The sequence below is a fragment of the Cajanus cajan genome, chromosome 6 (assembly GCF_000230855.2).
Source record: "Cajanus cajan strain Asha chromosome 6, NIPB_CcT2T_4, whole genome shotgun sequence".
NCBI lineage: Eukaryota > Viridiplantae > Streptophyta > Magnoliopsida > Fabales > Fabaceae > Cajanus > Cajanus cajan.
Genome location: NC_138522.1, coordinates 6,729,900 through 6,750,045, shown reverse-complemented (window position 1 = coordinate 6,750,045; position 20,146 = coordinate 6,729,900). Strand labels below are relative to the sequence as shown.

General features: G+C 38.5%; 1 protein-coding gene across 1 annotated transcript; it reads right to left on the bottom strand.

Annotated features, from left to right (window-relative positions):
• Positions 1-12,040: 12,040 nt before the first annotated feature.
• LOC109797408 (phenylacetaldehyde oxime monooxygenase CYP71AN24) lies at positions 12,041-19,935 on the bottom strand. Its single transcript, XM_020357439.3, has 2 exons — positions 18,977-19,935; positions 12,041-12,962 (listed from the first exon to the last, which is right to left on the bottom strand). Exons 1-2 carry the CDS (start codon positions 19,853-19,855, stop codon positions 12,342-12,344), a joined length of 1,500 nt encoding a protein of 499 aa, XP_020213028.1. The 5' UTR covers positions 19,856-19,935; the 3' UTR covers positions 12,041-12,341.
• Positions 19,936-20,146: the final 211 nt, after the last annotated feature.

The following is a 20,146-nucleotide window of genomic DNA, read 5'->3' as shown; positions in this document are numbered from 1 at the left end:
TTCTACAACTCGGAATGGGCCACCCCAGGTGGGTCGAGCTTTCCATGTGATGTGTCTTTCCGAGCTTCACCTAGCAAACGCCACACCAGGTCGCCAACTCGGAAAGAGCAAGGCCGCACTCGCGTATTGTATCTTCTAGAAGCTCGGAGTTTGCAGGCTTCTTCGTGGATTTGAGCTTCATCTCTGAGCTCGTCAACTAGGTCGAGGTCGGTTGCTAATTCTCGAGCGTTTTGCTCGTTGCTGAAGACTTGGTGTCGGTGCGATGTCTCTCCAATTTCCACTGGAATCATCGCGTCAGCTCTGTAAGTCAGCCTGTAAGGCATTTCTTGCGTCGTTGACTAGGGGGTCAATGATATGCCTAGAGGATGCTAGGAAGTTCCTCAGCCCATTGCCCCTTGGCGTTCCCGAGACCTTTTTTGAGTTCTCGGAGTATCACCTTGTTAGCTGCTTCAGCTTGATCATTAGTTTGCAGGTGTTCCACTGAGGTCGGAAGATGCTTGACTCCGAGTTCCCGAAGAAAGTCTTCAAAGTCTTGCGCGATAAACTGTCGGCCATTATCGGTAACAAGGGAATGGGGTATCCCGAACTTGCATACGATACTCTTCCAGGTGAATTTTCGTATGTTCTCAGTGGTGATCTTGGCGATTGGGCACGCCTCGATCCACTTGGTGAAGTAGTCGATCGCCACCAGGAGGAACTTAAGTTGACCTTTCGCGGGGAGGAATGGCCCGAGAATGTCCAGGCTAGGTGTGTGCAAGGTCTCCTAGATGATGGTCCGATGTTGTCCAGGGAGTTTGGTGTTGGCGAGCTTTGATAGGAGATCGACTCTGGTGTTTTGTTCTCGCGGTACATGTTGTATAGTGAACTCGTTGAAGGACGAGATCTGTTGTGATGCCATGTGGAAATACCGCTGTAGGAGGACGTCCTTGGCCTGGTATGTTCCGCTGAGCTGCTCTACCATGAGTTTTGAGTCGCTGTTGCAACTCACTCTCCGAGCTCTAAGATCATGATCCAACCTCAGCCTTGCGAGAAGCGCCTTGTACTCCGCCTGGTTGTTGGTCACCTTGAAGCTCAACTTGAGGGATTGCTCCAAGGTGACTTGGTTCAGCCCCTCCAAGATGATACTTGCACCACCACCTTTGGAGTTGGAGGACCCGTCAACGTATAAAGTCCATACCTGTGGTTCTTCGGCTGAGGTAGGTGTGAGCTCGGCCACGAAGTCGGCTAGGCATTGAGCTTTCAGGGCGCCGCGACTTTCGTATTGGATGCCAAACTCGGACAATTCTACCGACCAGGCTATCATCCGCCCAGCAAGCTCTAGCTTCCTCAAGATCTGCCTGATTGGGTAGTCGGTCTTGACGACCACCTGATGGCTCTGGAAGTAAGGTCGGAGGCGTCGAGCTACGGTGACAAGTGCCAGTGCCAGCTTCTCGATCATTTGGTACCGTTTCTCCGTGTCTTGGAGGACTCGGCTGATGAAGTAGATTGGCGTTTGTACCTTCTGGTGTTCTTGTACTATGACTGCACTGATGGCATTTTCTGCCACGGCCAAGTAGAGGAGGAGGTCGATTTTGTGATCTGGCCTCTGCAGGATTGGCGGGGTCGTGAGAAAAGCTTCAAAGCTCTTGAAGGCTTCTTCGCATTGGTCTGTCCACTCGAAGTTTTTTGGCTTGTGCAGCAGGGTGAAGATAGGCCCTACCTTGTCCGCCAACCTGGGGATAAACCGGGAAAAGGAGAACAACCTGCCTGCCAGACGCTGGACATCTTTCATGGTCTGGGGACTCTGCATCTGAATGATGGCTTTACACTTTTCCGGGTTGGCCTCGATCCCCCTGCTAGTGATCATGAAGCCCAGGAACTTACCTCCCTGGACACCAAAGACGCACTTCTCTGGGTTGAGGCGCATGTTGTGCCTCCTAATTTGGCTAAATACTTCAGCGAGGTCGACAACATGAGCTTTTACTGAGGTGGTCTTGCCCACCATGTTGTCGACGTAGACCTCCATGTTTCTCCCGATCTGCTGGTGGAAAACTTTGTCCATCAGCTGCTGGTAGGTGGCTCTTGCATTTTTGAGGCCGAAGGGCATTACTCTGTAACAGAATTGGCGCGGTCAGTGATGAACGACGTATGCACCTCGTCTGGTGGGTACATCATGATCTGGTTGTTCCTGGAGTAAGCGTCAAGGAAACTAAGGAGGGCGTGCCCGGATGCCCCGTCGACCAGCCTATCGATACTCGGCAATGGGTACAAGTCCTTGGGGAATGCCTTGTTCAGGTCGGTGTAGTCGACGCACATGCACCATTTACCCGAGCTCTTTTTTACCAATACCACGTTTGCCAGCCACATGGTGTATCTGACCTCACGGATGAAGCCAGCGTTCAGTAACTTCTGGGTTTCAGTGATAATGGCTTTTTGCCTTTCGCCCCCGACCTTCTGCTTCCTTTGAGCTACTGGCTTTGCCTCCTTATGTATTGCTAACCTGTGACATATGAAGTTAGCATCAATACCTGGCATGTCGGCACTGGACCATGCAAAGAGGTCAGCATTTTGGAGGATCTCAGCCTCGAGCTGCTGTCATAACTCCGGGCTCAATTGCTTGCTGATCTTCGTTCATTGCCCGGGAGTTTTTCGATCTGGAGGTCATCGAGCTCGTCAATGGGACTTGGCCGCTCATCATGGGAGTCGGACCTCGGATCGAGGTCGACAATTTCCACGTGGGTGACGTGAGCCACCGTGGGGGGGTCGCTCTTGCATTGCTCGCCGGATGGGGTGATTTTCAGGCTCTCGGTGTAGCATTGCCAGACTGTTTTCTGGTTTGCCCTGACGGAGATAATCTTCCCACCGCTCCCCGAGAATTTCATGGTGAGGTGCGGGGTAGACACCACTGCTCCGAGTTGATTCAGGGTCGGCCTCCCTATGATTATGTTATATGAGGTGTTGGCTTCCACGAGGAGGTATTGGACCATGATCCGCCTTGTGTCTGGAGAGGTTCCGAAAGTGGTCAGCAGATCCACGTATCCCCGAGTGTGTACTCGCTCTCCTGCAAAACTGACTAGGGGCTCTATGTGAGGTTGGATGAGAGAGTCAGGGATGTCTAACCTGAGGAAGGTTGGCCAATACAGGACGTCAGTCGAGCTCCCTTAGTCTATCAGTGTCTTGTGAACCTCCCAATTAGCTACCTCTACGGCTATGACCATGGGGTCATCCTGGTTGGGGCTGACACCAGCATAGTCGTCATCGGTGAAGGTGATCGGGGGTGAGCTTTGGTGCGAGGCCGAGGTGGTGGAGTGGATGCTGTTGATATTGCGCAGGTGCCTCTTCCGGGCTGAGCTGCTGGCGCCCCCCTGCGAAACCACTTGCGATAGTGTTGATTACTCTCCGTAGGGGAGCTAATCCTGTTTCTTGGCTTACCTCAGCTTGCACTGCTCCTCTGGCATTTTGTTGAGTGCCATAGGGTTGGTCCGTGCGAGTTCCTGAACCACGTCCTCTACCTCGTCCTCGTCCACCATAGCCTCCTCGGTGGCCCTACTGTCGTTGGACATATTGGGCGAGGTGGCCCGCCTGGATGAGTTCCTCAATGCGGTCTCGGAGTGTGCGGCACTCTTCAGTCGTGTGACCGTGGTTCCTGTGATACCGGCAGTGTTTGGACTTATCTGCACTGTTGGGAGTATGACGTGGTGGTGGCAGGGTGAGCAAGTTGCTGTTATTGGCCTCCTCCAAGATGTGAACTCTGGGCGTGTTCAGGGGAGTGTAGAAGTCGTATCTCCCCCCATTGCCTGTCCTAGCAGTTTTCTTGAACTGGATGTCATTGGTGACCTTCATCTTGTCTTTGTGGCCACTGTCAGGTTTGGCTTGTGATTTTTCGCGAACCTGGTCACGGAAAGCAGAATGTTCCTCCATTTGAATGTACCCAGCAACACGGGCACGGAGCTCGTCCATATCACGAGGAGCTTCACGACATAGACTGTCGACAAATGGTCCGGGCTTAAGTGCCATGAGCATGGCGTGTAGAGCGACCTCGGGATTTAGGTTCCGGATTTTTACCGAGATGGTGGCGAATCGTTCCATGAACGTCCGGAGTGGTTCGTTATCACTCTGTCAGAGACTGGCCAGGGCTGCTGATGTTATGTGATGAGGTCGGCTTGTCGCATACTGTGCTGTGAACCGTTTGACCAGGGTGCCGAAGCTATCGATGGACTCGGCAGGTAGCTGAGTGTACTAGTTGAGCGCGACCCCTTTGAGCGAGGTCGGGAAGACCCTACACAGGACAGCATCCTCATTAGTGTAAAGATTTACCTGTGTGGTATACAGATCAATGTGCTCATCCGGGTCGGTTGTGCCGTCGTAACGGTCGATGTGGAGAGGCTTCCACCCGAAAGGAAGAGGTATCTCCATGATACCGTCCACAAAAGGATGACGGCGGAAGGTCGCCTGATTTCCCGTGCCATGGGGAGGAGCGTTGCTGATGTCATGTGCCGACCTGTTCGTTGGTACGTGAGAACGATGTGTGGCAGGTCTGGGAGTTGGTGCCCTAGTCGCGGCTGGCGGTTGAGAAACCGAATGGCCTTCCTCCTCATGCAGGTTACTCGGTTGAGGGGGTTGATCAGAGGGACGTCGAGGGAGTTGAGCGCGGATACGCTCATTCTCGGCGCGCAGTGCCGCTAGGTCAGCCTCGTTAGCGGTACGCATCGCGGCTAGGTTAGTTTCGTGCTTGGCACGCATGCTTTGCAGATCGGCGGTGTGTTGCTGTCGCATCTGCTCGACCTGCTCGATCAGTCTTCTCAATGCTGCTTCGTTGTCCATGCTAGTTGCGTGATCTAGGTCGTCTGTTGCGCGTCTGCTATGGCTTCTGGTGAAAACCATACGAATGGCCGATAAGAGCTGTCTCGATCGGCCCCACGGTGGGCGCCAAATGTTCTTACCGGGGATCTGAGGTAGAGTTGATCCGCTGGGTAAGGTCGGTGAGCCTCCTTCGGTGGTACGCTTGATGTTCCAAGATGGGGGTGGTACCTGCAAAAGAGACTCCGATGCTAAATTTAGTGTTTGTGGGAGTATGAGTCTCGTATAAGTAATGCACGTACCTTGGTGTGAATTAGGGTTTCGTTGGGCCTCGGGCCTGAGATCAGTTGTGACCTAATTAGGTAGCGGACCTCGTCTTGGCCGAGGTCTCCCAGCGCACGTCCGAGGTCGTCCTGCACTGTGATGCCGAGCTCGAGCTCGGCATGGCGGTACAGATAGTACAGGTTTATTAAACAAACATGGATGGATATGCATGTTAGGTAGAGAGAATTTATCTTAACGAAAAATTGAAGATGCTTAAATAGAAGCTAAAACAACAAAAAAAAAATTAACACATTTTTGAAATTTACAGAACACGCATAAAAGTATTGTTGGTGAGTTGAATGAACTTGGTTTAAAGGAGGAAGCATTAGGATTAAATGTCGTAGAAGTACAGAGGATATAGTAGAATTAGAAGAAAAGTTTTGGTCTATATTGGTGCACAATGAATCACTTTTATCCTAGAAGTCAAGATCAAAATGGTTGTTGGAAGGAGATTTGAATACAAAATATTTCCATTTAATGGTTAATTGAGAGAAAGGAAAAGTAATTTGAGGGACTTGAACAGTGGCGTGGGTGGAGGAAGCAAAAGAAGTAAAAGTGGAAGTCAAAATATTTTTTCAGGACAAATTTTGTGATCACTAGAATCAAAGCTCGGGATTGGATGGGGGTTCATTTTAAAAGTACTTCAGTGGAAGAAAATCTAACATTAATTTCAACTCTAGTGAAGAAGAGGTTAACTTCAAATTTTTAAAAGGATTTTTGCCCTACTATAAGAAGATGACATTTTTCAATTCTTGCTAGAGTTTCAAACACACAATAATATGTTAAGAGACACTACCTCGTTCATCACCTTTATTCCAAAGATAGATGAACCACAATCTTTGGGGGAGTTCATACCAATCTCTCTAGTTGGTTGTATGTATAAGATCCTTGCAAAAGTCTTAACAAAAAAATTCAAGAAATTGCTTCTAGTTGTTATCGATCTTAAGCAAAACATTTTTTATGAAAGGTGGGAACCTCTCACAATTTTGTAGTTGTTAATAAGGTCCTTAATGAGGTGAAAAAGAAAAAGAAGAGTTGCTTATTTTTTAAAGTTGACTACGAAAAAGCTTTCAACTCTATAAGTTAGATTTCTTTTTATTAATTTGTTACGCAAGTTAGGGATTTTAGTGTGTTTGGAATTAGGGATGAAAATAGGTCAAATATCAAACAAAGGGCCTGTGGAGAAAAGAAAGACACTAGAAAGGGTAATTAATAGTGTCAATCAAAAGCTTAACACTTTTTGAAATAGCAAAGTAGTAGCATGATTGTCAGAGTGTAGATGAAGAGATAAGTAAAAAAGAACACACAATAATTTATATTAGTTTGTCTCAACCATCGAAACTATGTCCAATTCTTAATTAACCTGATTAAGTTTCACTATCTTTTACAAAAATACAAGTGTTTTTTCACAAGTCACTTTTGACTCAACTTAAGTGTTTTTTGACTTTATTCTTCAAGTAATTACCCAAGTATTCTTTTAATATAAAGCCCAGGCTTTAACAACCAAGTATTTTCTTTTACTACAGTCAAGTTTCTCTAAACTTCAACAACTAAGTATTCTTTTATAGTCAAACCTCTCCAGACTCTAACAACTAAGTATTATTTTATATTCACACCTCTCTAAACTCAAAGCAATAACTTGGACAAGCTAACAATATTGTTTTATTTTACTATCAAGACGTGATACAACCAATTAATTACAAGGCTTTTTACAGAAAGAAATGTACAATAATGTTCATGTAAAACTATCCTTCTTATTTTTGAATCTTCAAGCTTCTTTATATAGGTGGTTCATGAAGACGACACTTGCAAATCCTTGATTGTTTCTCATAGGTTTACTTCGTTTGTCTTCATCTTTGTTCCTTATAGAGGAAAGTGACCGTTAGTGCATTAAATGCATTTCACGAAATTCTCACTTATTATCTAATCAAGGAAGTTACTTATCACCTTTTAGTTACCAAAGGAGAGAAACCATGCATGTGTCAGTTTGAAATAACTTTTCCTATAATTTTTCGTTCTTTGAAAAATATGCTAGTCCTTTTTTCTGAAGAAAAACATGTGTTTAGTTCCTTATAGAGGGAAATATCCATTGGTACATTAAATGCTTGAATTAAATATGTTTCACCAAAGGAAAGGAACGATGCATGTGTCAGTTTGAAACAACTTTTCCTACAATTTTTCATTCTTTGCTGGATACGATCCTTTTTTTTAATGAAAAAACATGTCTTTAATTAGTTCCTTTAATGAATTGTGAGTACCGAAGAAATTTTATCAATTTGATCTGTTAAGGAATTATGTGAACAAAAGTGATTCTATTATCAGACATTACAATTGAAGTGCGTCATTTGTGAGACTTAATGTCAAGATAACTTAACATCTTAATTAGATCGTCTTATAAACATTCATCTTAAAGAAAAATTTTCCATTGAAAAATGTCAATGTTGTTATCATTAAAACATGAAATCCTGATGAGTCTGAGATAGTCTTTTGAATTAACAAGGCCTGCGACCTAACCCATTTAATAGATAAGCTAAGTTTAAACTTGTATAAAATCCTATTTATTTAAAAAGGTTGGATTTAGGCTTATAAAAAAACTTGTTAAGTTTGATAGATCAGTCTATTTGTCTATATGATAATATATATACACACATAAACACAAACATTGTTAAAAATATAATTAAATAAATAAATTTGTAATACAAAAAATCAAATTATTAATATTTTTTACATTTTCACTACATTTAAACGTTTTAGATTCCTTATTTATGCGAAATCAAGAAATCAAAAATAGAAACTCTAGCAGTCGCATCTACACCTTCTATTTTCCTTCATCTTCATAATTGATTATTTAGAATATCAAATAAGATATAGAAAATATTTAAAAAACTTATATATTATATACATACATATATATATATATAATTATCTTCTTTCATTACAACATATACGTGAGTCCACTTTAGTGTACATGGATATGCATAAGTTGTCCCTTAGTTAGTTTTTTGTTTTTATTTAAAATTCTAAATTTTAATAATAATAGAATACACTCTTTTTTATCATGCAAATTAAAAAAAGACTCGCACGTGTATTTAAAAATATAATTTTTGACATATTTAAAATTAAATCTATTGATCTATTTAACAGTTGTTAATGCAAAATAGGGTTTTAAATAGGTTAATAAGTCAAGTTAGGCTTTTAAAAAATACAAGTCATACCTATGAAAAAAAGACTATAATAGATAATAGACTATGATTAAGCTTTAATTTTATAGAACAAGTCTGATACGTATATATAAAATATGGCCTGAGATGACCTATTTATATCCTTACTTAAAATCAAGTTTCATTCCCATTTTAGTCAATGATAGTCATATACACAAGATTTCATACCACAAAGACGTTTAAGGCGGGGCAACCTCTTTGCGCCTTTTTCTATTTAATGTTGTAGCATAACATTTATCTAGATTGATGAGGTTGACGACTTCAAAGAAAACCTATGAAGGATTCTTGGTGGGAAAAAAGGAAGTTAATGTACTTCTATATGCAAATTATATTTCTTATCTTTTCTTTTTGTGCAGCCAACCTTAGTAACATTATTGTTATTAAGAGAATGTTCAGGAGCTTTGAACTGAGATTGGGTTTGAAGGTGAATTTTATAAAGAGTAAGTCAGAGAATTAGGGATGGAGCCAGAAATATCTTTGAGATTTATGCATTATCGCTTAATTGCAAATTACTCTATCTTCCATTTTGTACCTCAATCTTGGGGCTAGGCATGACAATCTAACCCGCCTCCTTGGGTACCGCCCCGATTTGGACGAGGAAAACCCGTGTTTATCGGGTTTGAGTTTGGGTTCGGGTTTTTCCCGATTGATAAAATCGGGGACAGGGACGAGAATGTTAATACCCGCCTCGCCCCCGCCCCTGCCCCCGCCCCTGTCCCCGTACCCGCCCTTGCCCCTGCCCCCACCCCCGCCCTGCTTAATAATTTAATTAAAAAATTATTTTATATATTATAAACCAAAATTAAAAATATTTATATGTAAAAATTTGTATTATTTTTTTTTTTAAATTTGTTCATATTTATTTAAAGAAAAAAAGAAATAAAAAAGGTAGGAGCAGGGGCAGGGGTGGGGCGGGGAAACCCGAACCTCGCCGGGGACAGGGATGGGTACCCAAATTTTACCCTCGGCAAGTATCGATCGGGGGTGGGGATGGGGGCAGTTTAAATTTGTAGGGCGGGGGAGGGGAACGTAAAAGCCGCCCCCGCCATGCCCCGTTGCCATGCCTACTTGGGGCCAACCCGAAAAGTGAAGTGACTTGGGAGCCAGTTTTAAGGAAATTTTTTTAAAAAAATTATCTGTTTGAAAGCACAAATTTTATCCATAGTTAGTAGAGTTTGTCTCATCATTTTGATATTAACATCTTTACCCTTGTTTTTTTTTATCATTTTCCAAAATACCCTAAATTAATGGTAAAGAAGATTGTGACTCTTCAAAGAAGGTTCTTGTGGGGTTATGAAGATGGTAAAAAAAAGATCTCTTGGGTTAGTTAGGAGAAGATTTGCAAGCCTAGAAATTGTGGTGGTTTGGGAACCAAAGATATTTCCACCTTCAATGATGTTTTTTTTTCTCTAAATGGAGGTGGAATTTATCTCAACAAAAGAAAAGTTTATGGTGAAGAGTGTTGGACACTAAGTCTAAGGGGTGACATATCCTTATTAGTGAAGACAATTATGGATATTCTTTTATCTAGTGGAGAGATAAAAAAAAAGGTTTATAGGGGAGAGAGTGTTTAGTGTGAATGATGTACTTATATATTGATTATTAATAATTGTATGTTTATGTTTTGCTTATGGCTGCTTGGCCTTGTCTCACACTGAGAACATGAAAAAGATCTATCTTACTCCCTCATTTAATGTTGTTTTGTTTTCATTTTGGCAGAATGCCATTTGCATGTGACGATCACCAAAAGGTTGGTGTTGATAAGGCTTAGGCCTTATGATGTTATGTTGGGATGTGTCTGACGATATGACATTCAAATGTTAATTTATACTTTGTTATTGCATTAGATTTATGTACCTTTTGTTAGCAATCGTTGTCAGTTTCTTTTGAGATTTGTAATGGTCTTTAGAAAAATACCTTTATTTTTAGTTGATTTGTTATTTATGTTAAATAACTTTTGAGAACTTCATTTTTTTATCGTGTGAAACAAATATGAGTCCTCTATCCTTGAGGCATTTGACTTATGATAAGTGTCAATTTTACTTAAATGACTTAACTCTTTTGACACTTATCTAACTAGTTTTGAAAGAAATTTATGTTTTACCCCTAAACTATTACAAAATTTAAAAGAGTTGTGTAAATTAGTTAGTTTATAAAGAGTTGGTGGAATTTTACTTAAACTCTTGTTTTATATATCGTAGGATTCAATGAAGATCCAAAGTCTAAGAAAAATCTAATCCAGTTAAGTGTTTGGAAAAGGGTTGGGTCCTTTTGAAAAAGGCTGAGCCATTTCAAAAGGGCTGAGCCCTTTAGAGGCAGAGAGCAAGATTTGAAACAAAGGTTAAAGTGCTTAGCCATTTTGAAAGGGCTGGGCGAATTGGCTCTAGATGGGTGCAAATTTTTGGTTTCCCAGGGGCTTAACAAATTCAAAAAGGATCAACCATTAAAGTTGTTTCACCATGAAGAATTCTCCAAACTGCTCAACCGTTTGGAAAAGGTTGAGCAGTTTACACTCACTCCTCCATACTCTATTTTATTTTGTTGTACATATATAAGGATTTGGGAGGAGAAAAACATGGAGAGAACCATCGAGACTTGTGCAAAAAATAGGCAGCAAGCAAAGAGTCTAAGAATCAGCTGGGAACAAGGGTTCTATGATCTTTCTTTCTCCTACACCTTCTCCATGTATTTTGGATTATCTTTCATCACTATGAGTGGCTAACTTTTCTTTTTGTTGGGGTTGAAAAATCTATCAAACTCTCATGTATTCCTTTTGATATATATATATATATATATATATATATATATATATATATATATATATATATATATATATATATATATATATATATATGAGATAATCTATTATTTAGTGTTAGTGATTTTCATTTTGTTCTTAATGCTAAGGTGACTTGATCGCTCATCTTTGATCTTTGATTTGGATTTTGGTTGGAAAATATTTTCTAAATATAGTTTTGAATAAAATTACCTAATATCTCTAAAGACTAAGAATAGATTTGGAGTTGTTAGTTGAACAAGTTCTTAAACTTAATGCAAGGGTTCTAATTTGATAAATAGAGGAATCATTTATTGAGTTAAACTCCTTAAAATTTCTAAATACAAAGAATTGATTTGGAATGACCTTAATGAACTCAATAACATTAGATGATAGAAATCATATATAAATGATCTAAGGAGAACATAAGGGTGAGATTGGTGAAACTCAATTCCAATAGCTTTGCATACTGTTATCTTTCAATTTTACAACTGCTTTGTTGTTATATTTTATAATTCTAATATTGAAATATGAACAACATCATGTTTATAATATTTGTGAATCTTTTTATTTTAAGCTTTTACTAGGATATCATAAATTATAAGTATCTTCCAAGTTCCTGAAGTTCGACAACTCATATTTAATTTCTATACTATAGTGACTTGGTGTGCTTGTCTCAAAATTCTCATCAACTTGAAGTTATTCTCATTATTTTAATGAAAATATTTTATTTTTAAACTATTTTATTGTTTATTATATGTTTAGCTAGAGGTGTAGAAGGTGTCACATGATTATTGAAAACATAAATTCACGAGCAAAACTTGTCGTATCATTGAGAAACAAAAATAAATCTTTAGTAGATTACACACTAGACCCAAAGGTATATCACTTGTATAATGATATTAAATAAACTTTGAAAAGAAGGAAAAGTATAAATCAATCACCAAAAAAGAAACTATTCAAAAATTACATTCTAGTAAAAACATACATTTTATTTATAGATTACACTCCATTCCAAATTTTATCAATATCTTGCACAACATGATATAAAAGAATGAGAGTGAGACGACTTATTCAATAGAACGAAAGTGACACAATATCCTAGAGACCAACAACAAAATCCTTATCCTACTAGGTGAAATTGACAATCATTTGACATTGTACTCAAGTTATACAATGTGTTATTGTTGTATCATATCAATCTAGCATGAGTAAACCATGTTCGATATTAGCAAATAACATCACATAATCATGTCATATGTTTTTGGTTCAAGATGAAGCGGTACTTTCTTCCTAACAGTGATTCCATTCACCTCAGTCATGTCAATATTTTGCATCAATATACCAATATCGGGCATCTTCCACTGGAACCAATATAGAAGATTAGCAAGAACATACTCAATTGAAGCTAGTCCAAATGAAATTGCTGGACATATCCTTCTCCCACTACCAAACGGGATGAATTGAAAATCTTGTCCTTTTAGATCAACTTGGCTAATTTCAAATCTTTCAGGAATGAATTCTTCAGGGTTGTCCCATTGTTCAAGATCCCTATGGATTGCCCATGTGTTGATAAATACCATTGTTTTGGAGGGAATATCATATCCTTTTAATTTCACACTAGATGATGACTTTCGAGCAACCAAAAATGGAACAGGTGGATGTAATCTCATAGTTTCTTTGACTACACATTTTAAGTAGTTCATTTGATTCACACAATTTTCATCCACTATGGAATTGATTCCCACAACTCTTCTCACCTCTTCTTGAGCTTTCTTCATGGTATTTGGATTCTTAAGGAGCTCTGCAAAAGCCCATTCCAAAGTTGTTGAAGTAGTATCACTTCCACCAATTATCATGTCCTGAAATTAATATACAAGTTGGAGTTATATATTCATACACCTTTTTTTTAATAGATTAATTCTATATATGAAATTAATTTATTATCTACAATGGTACGCTATTGGTTAGCATATGATAATGAATTCCTTAAGTGAGAATGAAAATGATTAATCTCAATTTTTAAATTCAAATGGAAGGTTTAAATTAAAAGATTCATTTAAAAATTCACATAAATGGAGGTGTTAGTATCATCACTGGAAATACCACCACCATTAACAATCATGAGAATGGTACACTATTTTTGTCACTGGTGGTAATAGTGATGGCGATGACAATGATAATATGTCGTTACTATCATCACCAACAATAGTATTTTTAGATGAAAGAATGGTGCACTAGTGCAAAAAAGGGCTACTACGTCACCTCATTTATGTCGGAAACTGGAAAACCCGACGTTGTAAAAATACGGTGGCAGTTTCGTAAATATAGAGAGACTAATTTACGTCGGACCCCCCTTGTCCGACGTAAATTTCCCCCTAAAATGCCCAACGTTCCATTTCTCATTCCCGCATGTCCCATTGTTTACGAAAACTATTACTTCTTCTCTTATTCTCTAAGTCTCCAAGTGCCTTTGTTTCCACATTGCACGTTTCTAAGTCTCTAAGAGTCTGCACATTACACGTTTGAGGTTAGTTTCTTGTCTACGCAAATTTTTTGTTTATTTTTTGTTATTTGTTCATATGGAACAGGCCGTTCTGCAAGCAATACGGGTCGTTCTGCAAGCAGTACGGGTTGTTCTGCAAACAGAATGGGCCATTCTGCAAGCAGAACGGGCCGTTCTGCTTAACTTTTTTGTTTTGTAAATTGTTGATCTAGAACGGCCCGTTCTGGTTTCAGTACGGGCCGTTCCAGCTGCATTAAAGACAGACTTTTTTAGGCATTGACCTTTAGTTTACCTCGACAACCAGGAAATGACATAGATTGAAGAAAGCATTCAATCAACAGTGACACAAATATTATACCAACTTACCTTTTCCTCGAACAATCAACTCAAATTCCAGTGGCACAACACAACCACAAGTTGTTGCTACAAAAATCGACACTCAATACGATTGAACTGAAACATTCAATGTGCAAACAAAATGACATTGTTGTGTTTAACTAACCTCCTCGCAACGGTCATATTTTTTAAAATTCAAAAAGTGATGCATCCACGTGCAGGAGCAATCTACGTCATGGGTGGCACATATTTTCATGCATTGTCATAAACTTTTCTGAACGTTGTGTATGTAACAAATTTTTCATTCGTAAAAGACACTTCACATATTTGATTTTAATTTTAATGGCATTAGCTTTATATTTGTTTTTTTATTATTTATTTTGTTGCTATATTGTTATTATCTTTTTTACTTTATTTGTCTATTCAGTTAATTCGTTGTTTTAATAATGAGAGTTTAATTTTTTCAGGATTATGGAGGATTCAGGGTCTGGCAGTGGAAGGAGGGAAGGTAGATCTATCACCTGATTGTCTGGGTTGAGAGCTGGACGCATTGCCAAGGAAAGGACACCAGTTGAGGTGGATCCTTGTTCTGACAAGGCGTCAGGCCCAAATACTGCCAAGTTTAAGAGCTATTTGGGAGTCCTATCTCGACGGTATGTTTCTATTATCATTTCATCATGGGATGATGTTCAGGAGGCTGACAAGAACCTCATGTGGCAGGATATTCAGGTATATACTTTCACATCCCTTCAATATTATATAACTTAAATACATTATTCATTATTTGTTGTTATTTTCATAGCAAAATTTTGACATTCCCAACACTGAGGTCATGAGGAGGAAGATGTTATCTGCCTTTGCCACCAGGTGGAGAGACTTCAAGACTTTCTTGACACGGGAATATGTATTTGGAGAGCGACAAAATGAGACTCCCTGTCTAAAGTACCAGATCACTGATGAGGAGTGGATGCAATTTTGTGCCACTCGATTGGACCCTTCTTGGCAGGTTAGTTATTGATAACTCTTACGTTGACACAAATACTTAATCATATTTTAATTAATCTCATTTTCTTTTTTGTATTATTGCAGGCCAAAAGAATAGCTGCCCAAGAACGACAGAGAAAGAATGATGCATCCCATCTATTGTCAAGAGGGGGATATGAATTAAAAAAAAAAAGAAAATGATGAAGGCTAGGGTAGAGACAGCAGGGGTTGAGTCTGCTGATCGTGTGGAGTCACCTCCCTGCCATGAGATGTGGATAGCAGCCCAGATAAAATCAGATGGGCAAATGACTTCTGAGTCTGCAAGGGTCGTTGCTGATAAAATAGTAAGTAAAAATATACAAACTAAGACTCTTCATTTCAACTCATTTAATTCATAAGTGTAGTTGAGGGTATACTTATTGTTAATATGTTGCAGGAGGGTTTATTTGAGCAGACCACCCAGGGGTCATTTGTTTCCCATGGTCGGGATGATATCCTCACAACGGCCATAGGAAGGCCAGAGCACGCAGGCCGTGTGCGTGGTGTTGGTGGTTCTTGGAGCCACCGAGATTTCTTTGGTGCACGATCATCGAAGAGAACTATTGACCCTTGCAGTCAAGAGACTATGCAGAGAATGGAGATGCAGTTTGAAGAGAAATTGAAGAATATTCGAGAAGAGTTTGAACAGAAGTTTGAACTTTTGGCTCGTTCTCAGCAATAGACTGTAGTTGCTAATGATTGTGTTCGAGTCAGCACTAAAGGGAGTTGTGCTGCTCCAGATCCCTCATCGGAACAGACTCACACTGATGTACCAAACCAGTGTGAGTTATATGTTGAGGATGACCCCCCACGGTTAGTGGCTATTGGCCGAGTATTTGAGGGTGGCTCAATCATCCATGGTGTCCCTCTACAGCCAGACTGGACACGGGTTGTGGTTGACCAAGTTCAAGATGCTGCTAGTGGGGCAGGCAACCGGCACATTCTTAGCTTGGCCAAAACGTTTGGTCATGCCGCTTTCAGCACGAGCAAAGGTAATTCTATTATTGCTCTTTTATATTTTTATAATTCTATTATTGTTTAACTAATTTTGATTATTTCTTTAGGATTTTATCAATTGTGGTAAGGAGGTTATGATAGAACCTCATGTTGATCATGCTAATATCGCAGAAGCTGAGGATGATCCCATATCTAAGCTTCTAACCATATTACCACGATTAAAGAAGAATCCAATTCAATTGCAGTGGGACATTAGAGTTTTTGGAGTTGATAGCTCTGATGTTCCACTATACATATCCCTGCCTGATGCATTAGTGATTGTTGAGGGAAATTCCATGTTAAATATATTTATCATACAGCTGTGGGCCGTGTAAGTTATATTTTCTTTTATGAGTCTAAATTTACAATAATTACATTTAACTTATAATAATTATTTGTGTTAGGTACATGGACAAATTGAGTGTGGAGCAAGCACAAGCACAAATATATGGATTTATTGAGCCTCAATCCATCCAAAAATCAGGAAACACTCAGGTCCACATCCAACAATATATGCAAACATGGATGAGTGAATCAGGAAGAGATATATACATGGCTCCATACGTTGAGGGGTTAGTTTTTTAATTGGTTTTTTAATCATGGTAATTTTATAACTAATTTGTTTGTCATACAATGTAGGTCCCATTGGCAGTTAATGGCAATCATTCCTATGGAATACACCGTGGTGTGGTTTTGTTCACTACATCGAAAACCAAGCCACGAAATTAAATGCCAATTACAAGGGTAACTAAAATTTTTCATTATGTTTTAAAACTGTAATTATATATATTCGCTAACATCTGTTTTTATTTCAATTAATTAGAATCGTGTCTAGAGTTAATATTTTAAGTGGAAGAAGCAGATCATGAAAGACATTGCACTTCATATATCCTAAGGTTAGCAAATTAATTAATACAGGCAATAATATTTAAATTTATTGACTTTGGAAATAATAGTTATTTGTTTCTCATTTTAGTGTAATAAGCAACAAGACTCATTTGAATATGGCTATTACATCATGTATTGGATGAGAGTCATAGTTTCTGCGAGTATTACTGATTCTTGGGTGCAGGTAATTCATATCAAAATTTATTTAAGTATATTTACCTTTACGATAATTAACATTGCATATTAATGACACTTAAATTAATGTTTCAGGTCTTTCAAGATCCATCTCCATTACTCGAAGATGAGATCATCAAGATAAGAGAACAATTGGCAACTTTTTTTCTTCAAAGTATACAATAGTTAGATTTCTAAGTTTAGTTAGTTAGATATTATGTTTCTAGTTTGATAGGATTGACAAACATATGTTTATAGCTTTTTTAGGATAATAGGATTTACATTGTCATAATTTATGTTTTTTAAGATTTATATATTATTCTTTTTGTCATTCAATTTTGAAATATAATTTGAATTTGTATTCTGGACTGCCTGGTTTATATATGTAGGTTTTATATTGGGTATATCAAAAATTAAAAAAAAAAATTTAAAAATGCCAGATTTTACGTCGGACATGGTGTGGTCCGACGTAAAATCTCAGGCCCATTTTTACGTTGGGCATAGGCATATCTGACGTAAATTTACGTCGTCTCTGAACGTTGGAGCCTTTTCTGACGTAAAAGCCTAAAAATAGCCGACGTAAAAGACCCTTTTTATACTAGTGGTGTTTACAATGACAATGATAGCTGGTAGTGAAAATGCACATTCATTGAAAGTGATGTCAACAATAGTGGGAGACAATGGTGGTGGTAGTAATGATATTAGTGATGATGAGCCAACATTATTGTTATTGTGACCATAGTTGTCCCTAGCGCTATTACTATCATCGATAATAAGTGACAAGTGATAGGTGACAATGAATTTTTAACTGGATCTTTTAATTTCATCCTTCCATTTGAATTTATGGTTGATGGTGATCAAGACTTACTATTAGAATAAGTGACTCACTCTTTATATATATTAGTGAGATCAAATGATTCCAAGAATAACTTTTGATAAAGTTACTCTACTCGATAACTCATGGTGTATATTGAATTTCAACGATTCAACCATTAAATTAAAAGTTCTTAATGTATATATCAAGTCTACAAATTTTTTAAAAATTTGAAAATCATATAATACTTCATTATATAAATTCAAATCAATATATAAAATATTTTTATATTTATCTATCAATTTAAATTAACGAAATAAAGTATCAAACATTTTTCAAAATTTTGAGAATTTTGTAGACTTAATGTGTGTATTAAGAACTTTTAATTTAATGGTTGAATCGTTGAAATTCAACATACACCATGATTTATCGAGTGAAGTAACTTTACCAAAAGTCACTCTTAGAGTCATTTGTTTCTTCCTTATATAGGATTTTTTAATTAACCTTTCATTTTGAATTTATGGTTGCTGGTAATCAACCTTTGGTAACATAAATTGTCTGGACTTGTTTGATGGTATTATAAGGAGGAAAAGTCATAAAATAAATTATCAATTTTAAAAAATCCACCTTTTTATGTTGATTATGTCCACAATTGATAAAAAAAATGTTACTTCTTATATCAATAATGAACTTATTTGACGAAGAAAGATGCAACATTAGTTATGCACATAACTTGCATACAAAGGTACATCTTTTATGTTAGATCTTATAGCAACTAACATAATTATTTTTTTTGAAGTGATTTCATTAAGCAAAATGAAAAAGGCTAACATTCCATAATTACTGTATGTATAATGGTTGCACAATTAATATAAAATGTTTATTTAAACCAATATAAAAATTTTGTTATAGTAATGTGTGCCCGTGTTATAAAAATTATTAGATTAAAAGTTATAACTTGTTAAGTGTGAGTGCATGTTAATAAACTTGTATTTTAGTTAGAGTGAGTTATCACTTAGGTAAATTTTAAAAAAGTTATAGCCCTAACTTACTAACTTAGGACTTGTAAAAGATAAATGAATGTAAGTTAAAAGAGGTGTGTGTTTTGTATGATTAGAGAGAGAGAGAGAAACACACACCACTAGGATTGCTTTGAGGGTATCTCGGTTGAGCTGGAAATCAAGCCTTCCACTCTCTTGAAGGTGAAGCAGTGTCCGCACAAAGTCCATAGCATCGGACTCATCGTTATTGGTTTTTGTGCTCTCGTATTCGTTAATCAACTCTTCAAAGAAAGCATCTATTTCAGCAAAGGTGGCCTTCATTTCCGGAAGCAGGCCAGTGAGAGAATCAACCCAAGCCAACGAGGGGAAGAAATCACCGACGCTGAAAGCGGAGAAGTGGCCCACAACCTTTCTCCCAAGCACTCCAAAGGAACCACCCTTTGCATCATCACACTTCACTCCAAGTACGCATCTAGACACGATGTTGTTTGCAGTCGCAATCAGCATCTCACTCAGATTCACACGCGCCTTTTCACCGCCACACGCTTCGCGTATGCCTTCCACCAACTCCGCAACAACCTCTTGCCTCACGGAACCAAAGGAGCGCACCTTTTTGGCGCTGAAAAGCTCAACCACGCAGGTCTTCTTCTTCTGTCGCCACTCTTCGCCGTAGGGCGCAAACCCCACATCGTTGCATCCGTAAAGAAAGATCTTAGGAGCCGTACGTTGTGGGCGGTTGGAGAAAACAACATCGTGCGTTCTCACTATTTCTTTGGCCACGTCAGCTGATGAGACCACTAGGGTTGGAACTTGGCCAAGTTGAAGCATCATAAGAGGGCCATATTTGTTTGCGAGTGCGTGGAAGGAGCGGTGTGGGAGTGTTCCTAGTTGATGGAGGTTCCCAATTATGGGAAACTTGGGTGGCGATGGAGGCAGATTTAACTTGTTTCTTCCTCTTAGCTTAACCATAAACACAAGGAAAGTAACGAAGCAGAAGAAAAGTATCAGAATAGCCATTTTTGCTTTCGGCAGGGCTCAGTCTGAGGTGTATGGATAGTATGATCTCAACTCAAGATATGATTCTTCGGGATAATGATTTCTTCGGGCTTAATATTTATTTAAGATTTTTTGTTTATAAAAAATTAATAACTTGCATGACCAGTAAACTTAGGGCTCAGGAATAAACTTAAAAATAAATTTTTCATGCATGTAGTTATAAGTGTTTTAGCTATATCTTTAGAACATTTTTCATAAAAATAATTATTTTATTATATATTTTTCCGATACTACCTATTTATAAAAAATATA